Below are 13,610 nucleotides of genomic sequence, written 5' to 3'. Positions count from 1 at the left end.
TTACCCATTTGAACCCGGAACCTCCTGCTTCATAGCTAGCTAGCTATATAGCTATAGGGCTATAAGCTCTTCTCTTTATTTTTGCTCTTGAAACCCCACCCGTTAAGTAGTTATATGGTATGGTTACAGGTACATCATGTTTGGGTCCATGATATTCGGCATGTGGGAAAAGTGGGACCAGCTGGACGGGGCCTACTTCTGTTTCATTTCGCTGAGCAGGTTAGTACAATATTTTTTATTTTATTTCTATACCATTTCGGTGGCAAACAAGCATACGATTCGCCTAATGGTAAGCTGTCTCCGTAGCATATGGACGCCAGAATAAAAAAAAAACTAAATTCAAAAATGTATTCTGCAAGTATTCCTCAAGGGCTCTTTTACAAGTCAATACGACACAGTGACATGATAGTGACATGTAAATTACAACGGCCAATACCTGGGTAAACATTATAATATAATCTATAATGTTAAAATAACTACTACAATATAACAAAGTTGTTTAAATCTATGGTAAATTTTACTTTCAATTTGGAGATGTGAAAGGTCCCCAAAACGTGCAAAGGCTCTCCAAGCGTCAAAATGAAATTATAAGTATTTCTATGACGCGCAATAGCAAATTATTGTAGCCAAAAGAAAATAACGCTATATGACGACATAGATTTTGGGTTGTCAGGGTAACGGATAACGCTCTTGCAAACCCAATTAGACAAGCTATTTCTACACTGCGCGAACCTCAGAGAACCTTTTAATTAAAGCATTTTTACAGTAACACACATATGGGATAAGTACCAACTTTAATAAACTGTGTGTGTAGCATCTTTAGACATAAAGTGCAGTTTAACAATGGTTTAATTCATCTCAAATATTATATGATACTTACAGCGCAATCCATCTTTAGTCCAAATTATGCGACCTTGTTTAACCGTAAGGTCATGTGTCTCTGTTTGACCCAAAATTCAAAATTCAAAAATTTATTCTGCAAGTAGGCCTCAAGGGCTCTTTTACAAGTCAATACAACATTTATAGTAACATCATATAGTGACATGAAAAATACATAACAACATTTATAAATACAACAGGCAATACCTGGGTAAACATTACATTATAATAATCTTAAAATAAATAATTACTACAATACAATAGAGATGTATAGTCTCTATGGTTAAAAACACATTAAATCTGGAGATGTAAAAGGTCCCCAATGTCAGAGTACTAATACTAATACCCAATGGTTGACTGGTAAATAATTCCTTTTGGCATTAAGTCCGCCACTTGTATATTTTTCTTTGTGTGTATAAAGTTTAAATAAATAAATAAGTTAGATTAATGAAACTAAAGCGATTCTGCACTCCATAGCATCGGCTTCGGCGACTTCGTGCCCGGCGAACGAGTGTACACACAACGAATAGAGACCTCCTTCATCGTGTGCTCCATGTACCTCATGCTGGGCATGGCTCTAGTGGCCATGTGCTTCAATCTCATGCAGGTAAAACTTAATAATATGCTACGAAAAAAAAACTACGGTTTAACTCGCGTATTTTGAGTTACTCGCGCGACATGTTTCGAAGAGCCTAAGTCTCCATTTCCAGCAGCGGTCGCGATAGTGCGTGGCTTTCAGAAACACGATCGTCTTAATAATTGACGCGCATCCCATGTACGATTGTCACTTGACTTTGTAGTTCGTATTAAATGAAAGAATTATCGTCATCCCTTACAATCGTATCTAAATAAATACTAAAGGTCGTATCAAAATAACAGGCTAATTAAAATTTTCGTTATTGAAAGTAGCTACTGTATGTAATTGCATGATTTCTATAATAATCTAATTAGTTTTTTTATTTATTTAATGGATGTTAATTATAAGATGTAATGTTTTGAAAAGATGTGTCCCGCCGAGTTTCTTGCCGGTCCATATTGGGATATCCTCCTCCAATTGAGGGGGGATTTAAATTTTCTCGGGCCCGAGGTGTAGGGTTAGAGTCAGTGTAGCTTTATTTCACGTTCATAAGCGCATTGCATACTTGAATAAAAAACTATCTTTATCTTTATCTGGAATCTCATTGAAATATGATACTGATCTGATAGGTACTGATCTGTCAGTATCAAAAGAGACGGTTTTGGATTCGAGTTTTAGTTATTAGATCTCATCCCAATATGATTCTGATCCGATTCTTATCTGTCAGTGTCAAAAGTGTCCGTTTTTGGCTGTAGGTTGACATAATGCCCAATTTAGCGAGTCCTCTCAGCGCCACTTGCACCATCCCACCAACCCTGGGTTAACCGGTTAAACCGATTAACTCACTGTCAAATTGTACTGGTATCCATCGTAACTCCAGGTTTAACCGGTTAACCCAAAAACCCGGGCCCTAAAGGAGATTGAAACCATCTCATATTGGAATGATGTCAGATCTTTGTTTGATCAGTATCACATTACATTGTTGGAATTGGTCTGTATAATCATCATTGTAGGTACCTAGACAACGATATATATATACATAGCGTAGAAAATACCCATGACTCAGAAACAAATATCGGTGTTCATCACACAAATATATGCTCTTACCAGGATTTGAACCCGGGACCATCAGCTTCATAGACAGGGTCACTACCCACTAGGCCAGACTGGTCGTAATAATTTGTTAAATCTGAATCTATTCAATATGTTTTCAGGAACAAGTGCGCCACTACTTCGCGGGGATGAAGCGCGCATTAAGAAGAATATGTCGTTGCAAGAGATGACGACATACTATTCAACTAATGTATATAATGTTACGTAATTCATTATTTTAACTAATTATACTTCCCATTTGTACATTTTGTTTTTATTCAAACGCCCCCGGGAAGTAACTACTTATTAGAAACGTTAAATATTTACTGAATTGAAAGTTTAATGAACAAAAACTATTCCTAATTAAAATATCGCTAACAGGAGTTTTTAACCGATGATGAGGCTTTCTCGAGTGTAGCCTACAATCGGTATTGGATATGGTCACTATAGCGCGGCAAAGACTGACAGATGAGCGTCGCGGCAATGGCGGCCGTCGTTCTGGAGTTTCCCAAGTTATGTCTGTTTTTATTGTATTAAATCCTTTATTTGATGATGACTGGTGTATTTAGTTTAACAGTACTTACCAGGAAGTCACCCTTTTAACTGTTAAACTTAAGTTATAATTATTTTGTAATATTAGTGATATCTGTTTTTTTTTTATAATTTAAGTTTTACAGAAGCTAAAGTATGACTAGGCAAACCAAAGTAGGACAAGGCAAGTTAAAGTAGGACTAGGCAAGCCAAAGTAGGATTAGGTAAGCCAAAGTAGGACTAGGCAAGCTAAAGTAGGACTAGCAGTAGGTAGGGCATGTCAGCTGAATGCACCCGGGACGCTGGGTCAAACTAACCACAGACTGGGTCCCACAGGATGGACCTCGGGGCAGAGGAAGACCAAGACGGAAATGGCGGGACGACCTTGATACATTCTGTAAATATAAATAATGGCGGTGGCCAAATGTAAGACGGGAGGCCTTTGTCCAGTACCCGTACCATGAGTCGAAACTGACATATATGGTATCGCGAACGTAATTTACTTTCTATACATTTCGCTCGCACTTATATGATGATGAGAAAGTAAGTTACGTTCTAGATGGTGGTCGCTACACAGTAATGCCACATGAGTTGCCCACTCACGTGAGTATCGCGACTCTTATATGCTAGGAAATGGATCTGAATGTAGGTGAGCAACGTAGCGCTTATTTATCGTAAAATGTAAACGATAGAAACATGGTTTTTAGGTATCCATTCAAACTGGTTACTGGGGGTTTTCAAAAAAAAATGTACCCGTTTAGCCTTAATTATCCTTAATTTTTTGTAACGGGCCATAAAACATATATGGTTAATTGCGTTACAAAACTGACAATACACTTAAATCGACCCGCATATATGTAAACCGTGATTACCTTTTATAAGTGGTAGTGAAACCAACCGTGAATCATTCAAAACTGTTAAAACTGACAATTAAAAGTGGGACACTTTTTTATTGCTTAAATCGATAGTGTTCGTGATTCTAAGTAGAAATAACCTAAAATTTGTCGGAATTGTAAATAAAAAGGTCAGGGTACATTTCTTTCTGTAAATGCCCTACTACGTACATTTGCTAACACTTATATTAAATAAATAGTGACCCATATATATTAAATATTCAATCAAACATTTATTCAGCAAAGGGTGTCAAAGTTTACATGTCCAATTAATGCGTGCAAAATAAATAACAAATACAATTACAAGTATGGAATCAATTAAATATATGATACTTTATTAGAGATGAATACAGTCTCTAAATGGTGAATTACACAAAAAAACTATGATAAAAAATACAAACAACAAAAACTAAAATTCTCTAGAGATATAAAAGTATCTAAGTGTCAGAGATAAAATATAAGTTAAAAAAAACTATCATTAAATTTTCCTTAGAGATGTAAAGGGTCTCCAAAACTTGATTTTTTATATAAATAATTAAAAGACTACAAATTGATGAAAATGGTTTTTTTTTTTTTTTTAATAATTCCTCAGTACATTACTAATTTTTTATAAATGTGTAATTAATTAATCTATGCGATCAGATAAGAATGGCACTTAATAGTCGTATATATTTTACCACATAAATAAAATAATTCTAGGTACAAACTTATAAATATATATTCATTATTATAAAGTACTATGGACGACAATATATATACTTACTACTAGCGTACCAAGCGACAATATACATATTTAGATACATAAATTACTTCCATAACTCAGGAGCAAATATTTGCTAGTAAATGCCCTTACCAGTATTCGAACCGGGGACCCTCAGCTTCGTAGGCATTGTCACTACCGAGGCTATTAAATTGTAATATTTTGGTTTGTTTATTTACAGACAGATTCGGGGGGTGAGCTAGTATGATTATGGATCGCAGACTCAGACGGCGCGCCAGTCGTGGCGCCAACTCTCCAGATATCGGCAAAGATTAGGAGGAACGTAGAGGGGTAACGTCAGAAGGGATGACTGCGATGTTGGGGTTGCCTGCGAAATTATCATAGCTCGGACAGATCACCGTAATACAGTTGTTATTCGGAAATAGAACAAGATTTGTTACTTACAATATTTTTAAATTAATTCCTATATGATTTATTTGTCGTCGGTGACAGGAGCCGACGACATTGTTCTGTTTACCACTTCTGCAGAATGCTCCAAAATCTGAGCAACGCAAGGAATCTCAAGTGATGACCAATAGCACAAAACGTAGTGTCTAGGTAGACGGGCAGATTATAATAGTTTATGTGACTGTTACATAATGAAAGACATTCAAATACGAGTGTGGGTTTATGACACGAATGAAATGTGTTTAATAACAAACGATTATTTCATGTCTGTACAATACACTGCTTTAACTACATCGATATCATAAGCTTCAACAAATTTAAAGTAATTTTATACTTACAAGCTAATTAAAAGACAAACTAAACGTCAAATGGCGGTAATGAAAACTATTTCGCGCATGTCACGCATCCTAAACGTACAACCACCTAGCTGCTGTCTTAGAGGTTGTTCAATGGGGGTGAATTTGAAGAAAATGTCAAAATTTTTATATTCAATTTTTTACAAAGTTTTTAAAGAAAGTAGATTTACTTGGTTATATTAATAATAAGACCATAAATAGACAACAAACTTAACTAAAAGAATTGATAGTGATTTTATGTTTCCAGAAAACTAAAAATCGCACTTATTTTTTTCCTGGTTATTATATATTAATAAAAAAAAACTAAATAAAAAAATAATAGGGACACTCTTGCACAAATTGACTAAGTCCCACGGTAAGCTCAAGAAGGCTTGTATTGTGAGTACTCAGACAATGAAATTTCTAAATCAAAGGTTTCTTTGGAGGTCTCGGAAGGAGACATAAAATAAGTATGTTATCTTTACTATTCCGTAGTTTTTGAGACTAGTAAATTGTAATTGATGATCTTTCGCTGTTATACACCCTCCACACTTGGATTTAAGAAAGTAGACAATAATATATCAAAAATGATTTCGTAGTTTTTTAGACTAGTAAATTGTAATTGATGATCTTTGGCTGTTATACACCCTTCACACTTGGATTTAAGAAAGTAGGCAATAATATATCAAAAATGATTTCGTAGTTTTTTAGACTAGTAAATTGTAATTGATGATCTTTGGCTGTTATACACCCTTCACACTTGGATTTAAGAAAGTAGGCAATAATACATCAAAAATGATTTTCTTTATTCTTTGCCAAACGCAGTCAAGCTACTATGTCGCTGTTCGCTCGGTGCTTCCTATTGGATAACATTGATTTCCCAACTTCGAATCTACGTATCACAACATTTCATCCCATCAACCCACCAATGAAAACGCTGTACAGTTATAAAAACTACCAATCAGGAGCATTGTTTTCAAACGTACGAAATGATACGCAGTGTTGGCTCAAATCTGGTATTTCGGAGGTTTTTCTTTTTTTAAATAACTTATACTACTGTAAAAGAAATAAAAAGGTGATGAAATATAATAATGTTCAGTGTTCTAACAAATATGGTGCTCATGTATGTGGATATTGTGTTATTACTGATTTTGGTGAGTAACAAACTATTCAACTGTTTCGCGTTTTGTTAAAATATAGATAAGTACCTTATGTGAACTATACTTACAGTTATTTGCATAGAAATATTTAAACGAATTAACTACAGTAAGTAGGTATGTAAGTATGTTAAATTTGTTGTTGGCTAGTTAAGAACTTTCCTATACCTGATTAAATTATTTACATATGACTATACTCTATAAGGTGAGTATGTAGGTCATATTGAACAAATCTTAGTTGGTACATGCATTTCGGCGTATCATATGCCGATATTTTCTATGGAACAGTGGACTTTTTTCGTGATTTTTGGGTTGGCCCCATAGTAAAACTTGTTCAGTACGACTTTCATATTTTCCAGTATGACAGTTGTTATAGGTACTCGTAGCAAAAGTAAACAAATTAAGAACACCAGTGTTCATAGTCTTTTAAGTGTATATTCAAAAGCAAATAATAGTACATGGAAATAATAATTAAAAGTAGTTAGTTAAAATTCCTTCTTAGTCTTACATTTTAGGTTAGACATCTTAGGTCAGGGAGATTTATTTATTTTATTATCATAGTTCCTGAATGTCAGCCCAGCGGCACCCCAGCCACTTAAAGGTGTCGCAAAACATTATAAATTATAATATAAATAAATTAAATATAATAAAAAAAAATTAAATTAGAATAGCCGCATTTTTACATACATACATACATATAATCACGCCTATTTCCCGAAGGGGTAGGCAGAGACCACGGTTTTCCACTTGCTACGATCCTGACATACCTCTTTCGCTTCCTTCACTTTCATGACATTCCTCATACACGCTCGTCGGTTTAGGGTGCTCTTGACCTGGCCTTTCTTCAGGATTTCCCCGATTTGATCAGAGAAAGTCCGCCGAGGTCTACCCCTCCCAGCTCCCTGCCGCATTTTTAACTCCATTTTAATAAGGGATTCTAAGATAATAATATTTGCAAAAAAATATTTTACGTCTGAAAATATCTACACGGACAAACTGCCAGAAATATGTATACACTACTCTAATATATGGGCCATAAAGTCGTGTATACATATTTTTGTCACTTCGATCGTATCGATGTTTTCAGACGTGACTGTACTAACTTTTCATCTCAAACTAGATAAGTGTGTTTTTTTTAAGTCAATCCTCCAGTCAGTCATTCCAGCGATGTATAATATTTTTTTTACATTACCACAATTGGTTTACTAGTTTCCCCGATTTCCTTGATGTAACAAAAATATGTATACACTACTCTAATATATGGACCAAAAGGTTGTGTATATATATTTTTGTCACTTCGATCGTGTCGATGTTTTCAGACGTGACTGTATATGTAGAAGTCTAAACTAAAGCCAAGCCCCTTTGTATACTGTAATATATACTGGAAGAGATCCCATGTACAGGGATAAGTTCGCATGTTGTATTTAATTTACTCGGTGTTTTTTGTGTTTTTATTTCTATGTACAATAAAGTACTTATATACATACATATATTGAAGTTTGGTTGGACATTACACTTATGACGTAAGATTTAGGGCCGGTACAGACGGACTGCAACTCGACTGCAACTTGTATGGGAACTGCATGCCGACTGCACTTCAACTGCAACGTCGACGTGCAGTTCCCATACAAGTTGCAGTCGAGTTGCAGTCCGTCTGTACCGGCCCTAACATTTACAGATACACTAGATGCATAGAAAGTAGGTAAGTGACACACACGCTCGCGAATAATCATGCCAGTGACAAACTCGTGGTAGGGCTACAGTTTGAATAATTCCGTTCACTGTATTTATTATGGTTGTTTCAGCTGTGCCTAATATTATGTATGTGCACGTACTGCGTCGTTCGGATACGAAGGCTACAGCAAAACGGACAGGTACCTAATTTAAATATTGCTAATTTGCATTCATTTCGAATGTAAATATTTATTTACACAACCAGCAGAGACCCAGATTTTGATTTTAATTTCTTGTTCTAAGCCTGTCATCACTGAAATGTGGACAGTGACTTTTCTGGACTATTGTATTGTATTGCAGTACGGGCGATTTCCGCAACTCGACGACTGGCGCCTATTTTGCGTGACAAGGGGGGATGCAGGGTTGGCTACTCTTGCCAGCCCAACTCCTCGAGGAATCCTATCAAACCTTTGATGTTGAGTAGGACCTCAGGGAGGTCTCTCGGGATCCGAGATGTTTTGCCCTGTATGGGGCTACTCCGCTGCATGCCAGCACCACGTGAGAGGCTGTTTCTTCTGTCTCCATGCATCCTCGGCATAGGGGGCTGTCTGTGACACCTGTTATGAAAAGATGTTTGTTAAATAGTCCATGACCTGTTATGACACAGGTTACCATACTCAGACGGACCTTCCCTTTTCTGGACTAGAATGCTCACTTATGATAGCAGACAGATCAAGTTCATAAAGGTGCGCGTGCAACACGCTAACATTCGGTAGCTTACCTATGTAGTTACTTACTGTTCTATGGCGTTGCTCCACCGTTGATCCACAAATTTTCCTGTGGTGTGGAAGTACCTAGGCAGTTTCAGAACAAGAATTTCAAATCAGAATCAGGCGCAGAGTTTATAACTTAGCTTTCTACCTACACTATAATATGGCCAAATATAAGTTTCTCTGAATAGCATTTATTGAATAGTATATAATATACCATATAATATTACATACAATAGCAAGTTTGTTTATTTAGTAAAATTTATTTCAAATACATATTAAGTACCCATATATCTACTTTCCTTGCAATAAAATTGCAATAAATAAAATTTGGCGCACGAGCGCATAGTTAGGTATTTTGCAATTGATTTAGGTGACCACTGTTATAGGTAACCGTTGTTATAGGTGACCATTTTGCTGCGACCGACTAAAGTTATGTTCTCACACAAAAATGAAGAAAGTGGAAAGGAAGAGTTAAGGTAATTGAGAAATAATAATAAGGAATTAAGCTGATAAACTACTTCTACATATCTCAGTACAGTGGAGTGTTAACTGTCTAGTAAATAACTGTTTGAACCACTACAATTAGGTACTCAGCTTTATTTGCACATACTTTGCCTCTCCTTGCATTAGGTTTACGATCAAAATCATTATACTTTATCTTATTATTCTTTATTATCCTTTTGGGGATAAGTTCTCCTTTGTACATAATTTTTTTTTCTATTTTGTTTTGTCCGTTTTATGTTAACCTGTTATGTGTGTGTGTGTTTGTGTGTGTGTGTGTGTGTGTGTGTGTGTGTGTGTGTTTATGTGTGTGTGTGTAGAGTGATATACAATGCATACATACATACATACATTATTCTATCCGACTGTTGATCAGTAACCGTGATTCAGGAATTGTGCAGGCATAACGAACGGCGTAAAAATGTCTAACATAATGTTGTTTCTAGCGCCATAAGAGCGTTTCATACATTGTTGTGCACTTTGTACCACACAATTAGGTATAATTGCAGCATTAATTCATCAGGCTGTTAATCAGTAACTATCATATCTGCACAAAGAAGGGCGCAGAAATGTCTGACGTAATTTTATTTGTAATAGCGCCATCAGAGCGTTTCATATATTTTTGCTCGCTTTACACCACATACTTAGGTATTATTGCAGTGACTACATAAACCTTCTTTTGCAGAACCGTAGTAGCCTACCAGAACCCGTTTACCGGGGACTACTGCGTGAACAAATCCCGCCCTCCTAAGGGCTACCTCAACGCCCTGTCGATGCCGTCACCCGAGTCCACGGACAGCGGAGTTTCCGAAGAGTACGAGCCTTTGAAGCCTTTGGATGGGAGGAAGGAGGGAGACTATGGACCTTTTAACGTGAGTAGTGTAAAAGGGTGCCACCATTGTGGTGGACGATAAACGCAGACGTAGATTTCTGATTCTATATATATTTTCTCATCAATCATTAAGATCATAAACATCGACTACTTTTAATGGTTGCCACCTTCGGAATGCTCGCCTGCAGATATCTTATTCCTTTAGCAGGGTGATAGTTCTGAATTCAAATATTGTTGTCAGTTACCTATCAAAAGACTAGCACAAAGCTACTTGGTTGCATTGACGTTATCCGAGCCCACTGGGAGCAGGGTCTCTGACGAGTATGGGCCTTTGGACGGGAAAGATTAAGACTGTGGGCCATTTAATGGAATAATAATGGTTCCAGTATCCTGTCCACGGATATAGTGGGCAGTATGATGACTTTGCCTTTTAAACCATTGCATGGAGGAAAGATTTAGATTAGACAGTTTGATGGGAGTTACCTGCATCAACATTTAAGCTTTAAGACGTGACGAAGATCTCGAAAAGTTTTACAACGACTATAAGACCTTTGGGAACAGAATAACAACATAGTTAGACTCTGCTAGTGTTCTTGTTTCTAGTTCCAGTGAAGTTTCGGATCAGTCGGCTACTTTACAAGTTTTTATTTAACTTGCAATGTTTGTTTGTAATACTGGTTTGTTTGGGTCAAATCTTGCAAACAAAATTAAATATAGACTTCTCATTAATCGATTATGGGTGACAATGCAATATTATGGTACAATCAACACGGGATGTTTCCATAGGAACTCTTTGATGAAACTACGCAAACTACCTAATTGTGTTTCGGTTTGTTAGAATTATCTCGATAAGTGTTAATTGCCTGTGGAAAGAAAAGTACAGTCTGCAATAAAAGCCTATATAAAATGTAATTTTGACAAAAATATAATTTATATTTTTATTACTTGTATTTAGGCTAGAGCCCTTACACAGTGGGTACATGACATTACTTTAGTTTTAAAAAAATGAGACCTTTACTCCCGAACTTAATGCGAATGACACACCATCTAAGTGCAGGCCTATATTTTGTTCACAGATTCATGAACACGGGACTCTTCAGAGCGTGGGCGACGTGAACAGCGTCAACAAAACCTGGAACTGGAACTATAAGGAGTACCAAATATAAGTCACATCAAATGTACTGTATTCTTAGAACATATGGTGAGTGACCCTTCTGCATTCAGTAAAACAAAAATTGTGTGATTATTAATCATTGTATAAAGAATTTATAAAATGGAATAAAATCCATCTGTTTTGTCTCGCAAATAACTTCCCTTGCTCATACCTTAGGTATATCTTATTGTTACAGAATTTCCTAATGTAGGTATTGTAGTTACATATATACATTTATTTTACCCAAATTGTATTTACAAGGAACATATTACTAAATCTATTAAATATATGCGGTAATTTAGAATACGCATATACCGGGTGTGGTCTGTAATACAAGCATTATAATTAAAACATATTATACTCCTCGAACGATAAAACTTTTAATTATTAACAAGCAGAAACGTTTGCGAACGACGCTATTAAGCTTAAAATAAGTGGAAAGTTTACTGTCTGTCTGTGCTACTGCCTTGGGTGAGACTTGATCCAGGGGTCGGGAGTTCAAGTGTCACCCAAGGCAGTAATTTCTCCACTTTTAAATTTATTCTAAGTATGATAAAACTTATATTTTTATCAACTTTTAAAAGTGAAGAATCTTTTGATTTTCTACTTTTAATACAAAATAAATATTGTCTTCAATGTACGCTGACATAATGGTGATTAATCGTGAAATGATAAATTGCTTCTTAGAATAAACTTTAAAGTGCCCTAAACATGTAAACACAAGTTATTTTTAAAAGTTGCTGAACATAATAAATATTGGTCAGTTTGAGGAGTATATCCCGCAGTTTAATTTATCAATCATTATCCCTCATTATCTCCTGTTACAGGCCACGCCCGGTATATCAGTTGCATTGTTATTGTATCAAATAAATCATGCATCATTTGCCGATGACGTGGCGGAATCACTATTGTATTTCTATTTTAATGTCTAACCATTGGTCCGACATTACCCACTAACAAAAATGAGACTACATGGGGTTTAATAGGATTTAATATAATATTTATTTATTCTAATGCGCCGATAGTGAATCCGTGACCATGTGGCCTTGGAATGTTAATACGAATACATTTTAAAGGGGTAATTCGTTAATTATGGATTACTATTTTTTATTCAGTGGCTTAGTTTCTTTATTATACTCGAATTTCTTGAAAACACATGAAGAAGTTGCAGACTTGTTGTTCACGCGACTATTCTGCGTGAACTTGTTTCTTGAATTTTGTATTTAATGGAAACAATATATAAGTTATAACAAATTAACAATATTTATTGTAGTTTATTTTTATGCGATATATTGACATGTATCGTATTGTTTTTATGATGAATGACATGTTCGAAAATTATTTGAAATGATAGAATCCGCGCCGGGTCGTAGCAAAAAGGTTGGATCGTAACACTTGTTCTTTTCGTAAATTATTCTAAGACTCATTTATTAATGCCTAAAAGACTTTTGACGTTATTCATAAACTCCTGTCAACTCTTTCAAGCCTCTGATTATCGTTTGTCCTTATCCATCATTTTGGCTTCTGTGTTCATTAGAAAGGGATACAAGTTAACAAATGTTTTCTAAGTTGCATGAATAAGGGGATAAAAGAACAAGGTCATGGTAAAAAAAATCCGCTCATTGAAACTAGATTATATGTGACGTTCCTAAAAGGGTCCATATGCACATGAAGCATAAGAACCCTTCTTATTTCCTTAATACTTATATTATAAGTCAACTATTATATAAGAATATGTGTTGAGCTTCAACATATTTATTAATAACTAACGTAGTAGAATATACTTATAATTAATATTTATAAAAGTACTTTCAGTATGCAGGATAACATTCTAACCGCCAGCCATACTCTCCGTAGACTTTATAAGTCATACTGAACAACTTTTATTGGATCAATGCCAAAATCTAGAAAATGTGTCTGTCCCATAGATGTATAATTTAGGCATCCGGCATCACATCAGCCGGAATGTATGAAACAGGCAAAAAAAAAAATCCCGATTTAAGCATTGGAGGCATGATAAAAGTTGTTCAGTATAACCTATAAAG

General features: G+C 35.5%; 2 protein-coding genes across 3 annotated transcripts in view; both read left to right on the top strand.

The window, feature by feature from the left end:
- LOC133528776 (TWiK family of potassium channels protein 18) overlaps nucleotides 1-2,812 on the top strand; it is a 67,846-nt gene extending 65,034 nt beyond the window's left edge. For both annotated transcript variants that reach the window (XM_061866240.1, XM_061866241.1), the window contains 3 exons: nucleotides 130-219; nucleotides 1,357-1,486; nucleotides 2,671-2,812. In XM_061866240.1, the coding sequence (XP_061722224.1) occupies nucleotides 130-219; nucleotides 1,357-1,486; nucleotides 2,671-2,739 (289 nt within the window). In that variant the 3' untranslated portion in view covers nucleotides 2,740-2,812. The remainder of the gene's footprint in view (nucleotides 1-129; nucleotides 220-1,356; nucleotides 1,487-2,670) is intronic.
- Nucleotides 2,813-5,801: 2,989 nt separating this feature from the next.
- On the top strand, nucleotides 5,802-12,114 carry LOC133528781 (uncharacterized). Its single transcript, XM_061866247.1, has 5 exons — nucleotides 5,802-6,629; nucleotides 8,438-8,506; nucleotides 9,482-9,555; nucleotides 10,266-10,452; nucleotides 11,489-12,114. The coding sequence occupies exons 1-5, from the start codon at nucleotides 6,567-6,569 to the stop codon at nucleotides 11,576-11,578; spliced, it is 483 nt and encodes a 160-aa protein (XP_061722231.1). The 5' UTR covers nucleotides 5,802-6,566; the 3' UTR covers nucleotides 11,579-12,114.
- Nucleotides 12,115-13,610: the final 1,496 nt, after the last annotated feature.

Source organism: Cydia pomonella, chromosome 20 (assembly GCF_033807575.1).
Source record: "Cydia pomonella isolate Wapato2018A chromosome 20, ilCydPomo1, whole genome shotgun sequence".
Classification (NCBI taxonomy): Eukaryota; Metazoa; Arthropoda; class Insecta; order Lepidoptera; family Tortricidae; genus Cydia; species Cydia pomonella.
The sequence above is the reverse complement of the archived record's forward strand: the minus strand, read 5'-3'. Positions and strand labels throughout refer to the sequence as shown.

Coding starts and splice junctions, on each gene's coding strand:
- LOC133528781 (XM_061866247.1), top strand. CDS start 6,567: ATGTTCAGTGTTCTAACAAATATGGTGCTCATGTATGTGGATATTGTG. Junction 6,630..8,437: donor TTGTGTTATTACTGATTTTG/GTGAGTAACAAA, acceptor TGGTTGTTTCAG/CTGTGCCTAATATTATGTAT. Junction 9,556..10,265: donor AGTGGAAAGGAAGAGTTAAG/GTAATTGAGAAA, acceptor CTTCTTTTGCAG/AACCGTAGTAGCCTACCAGA.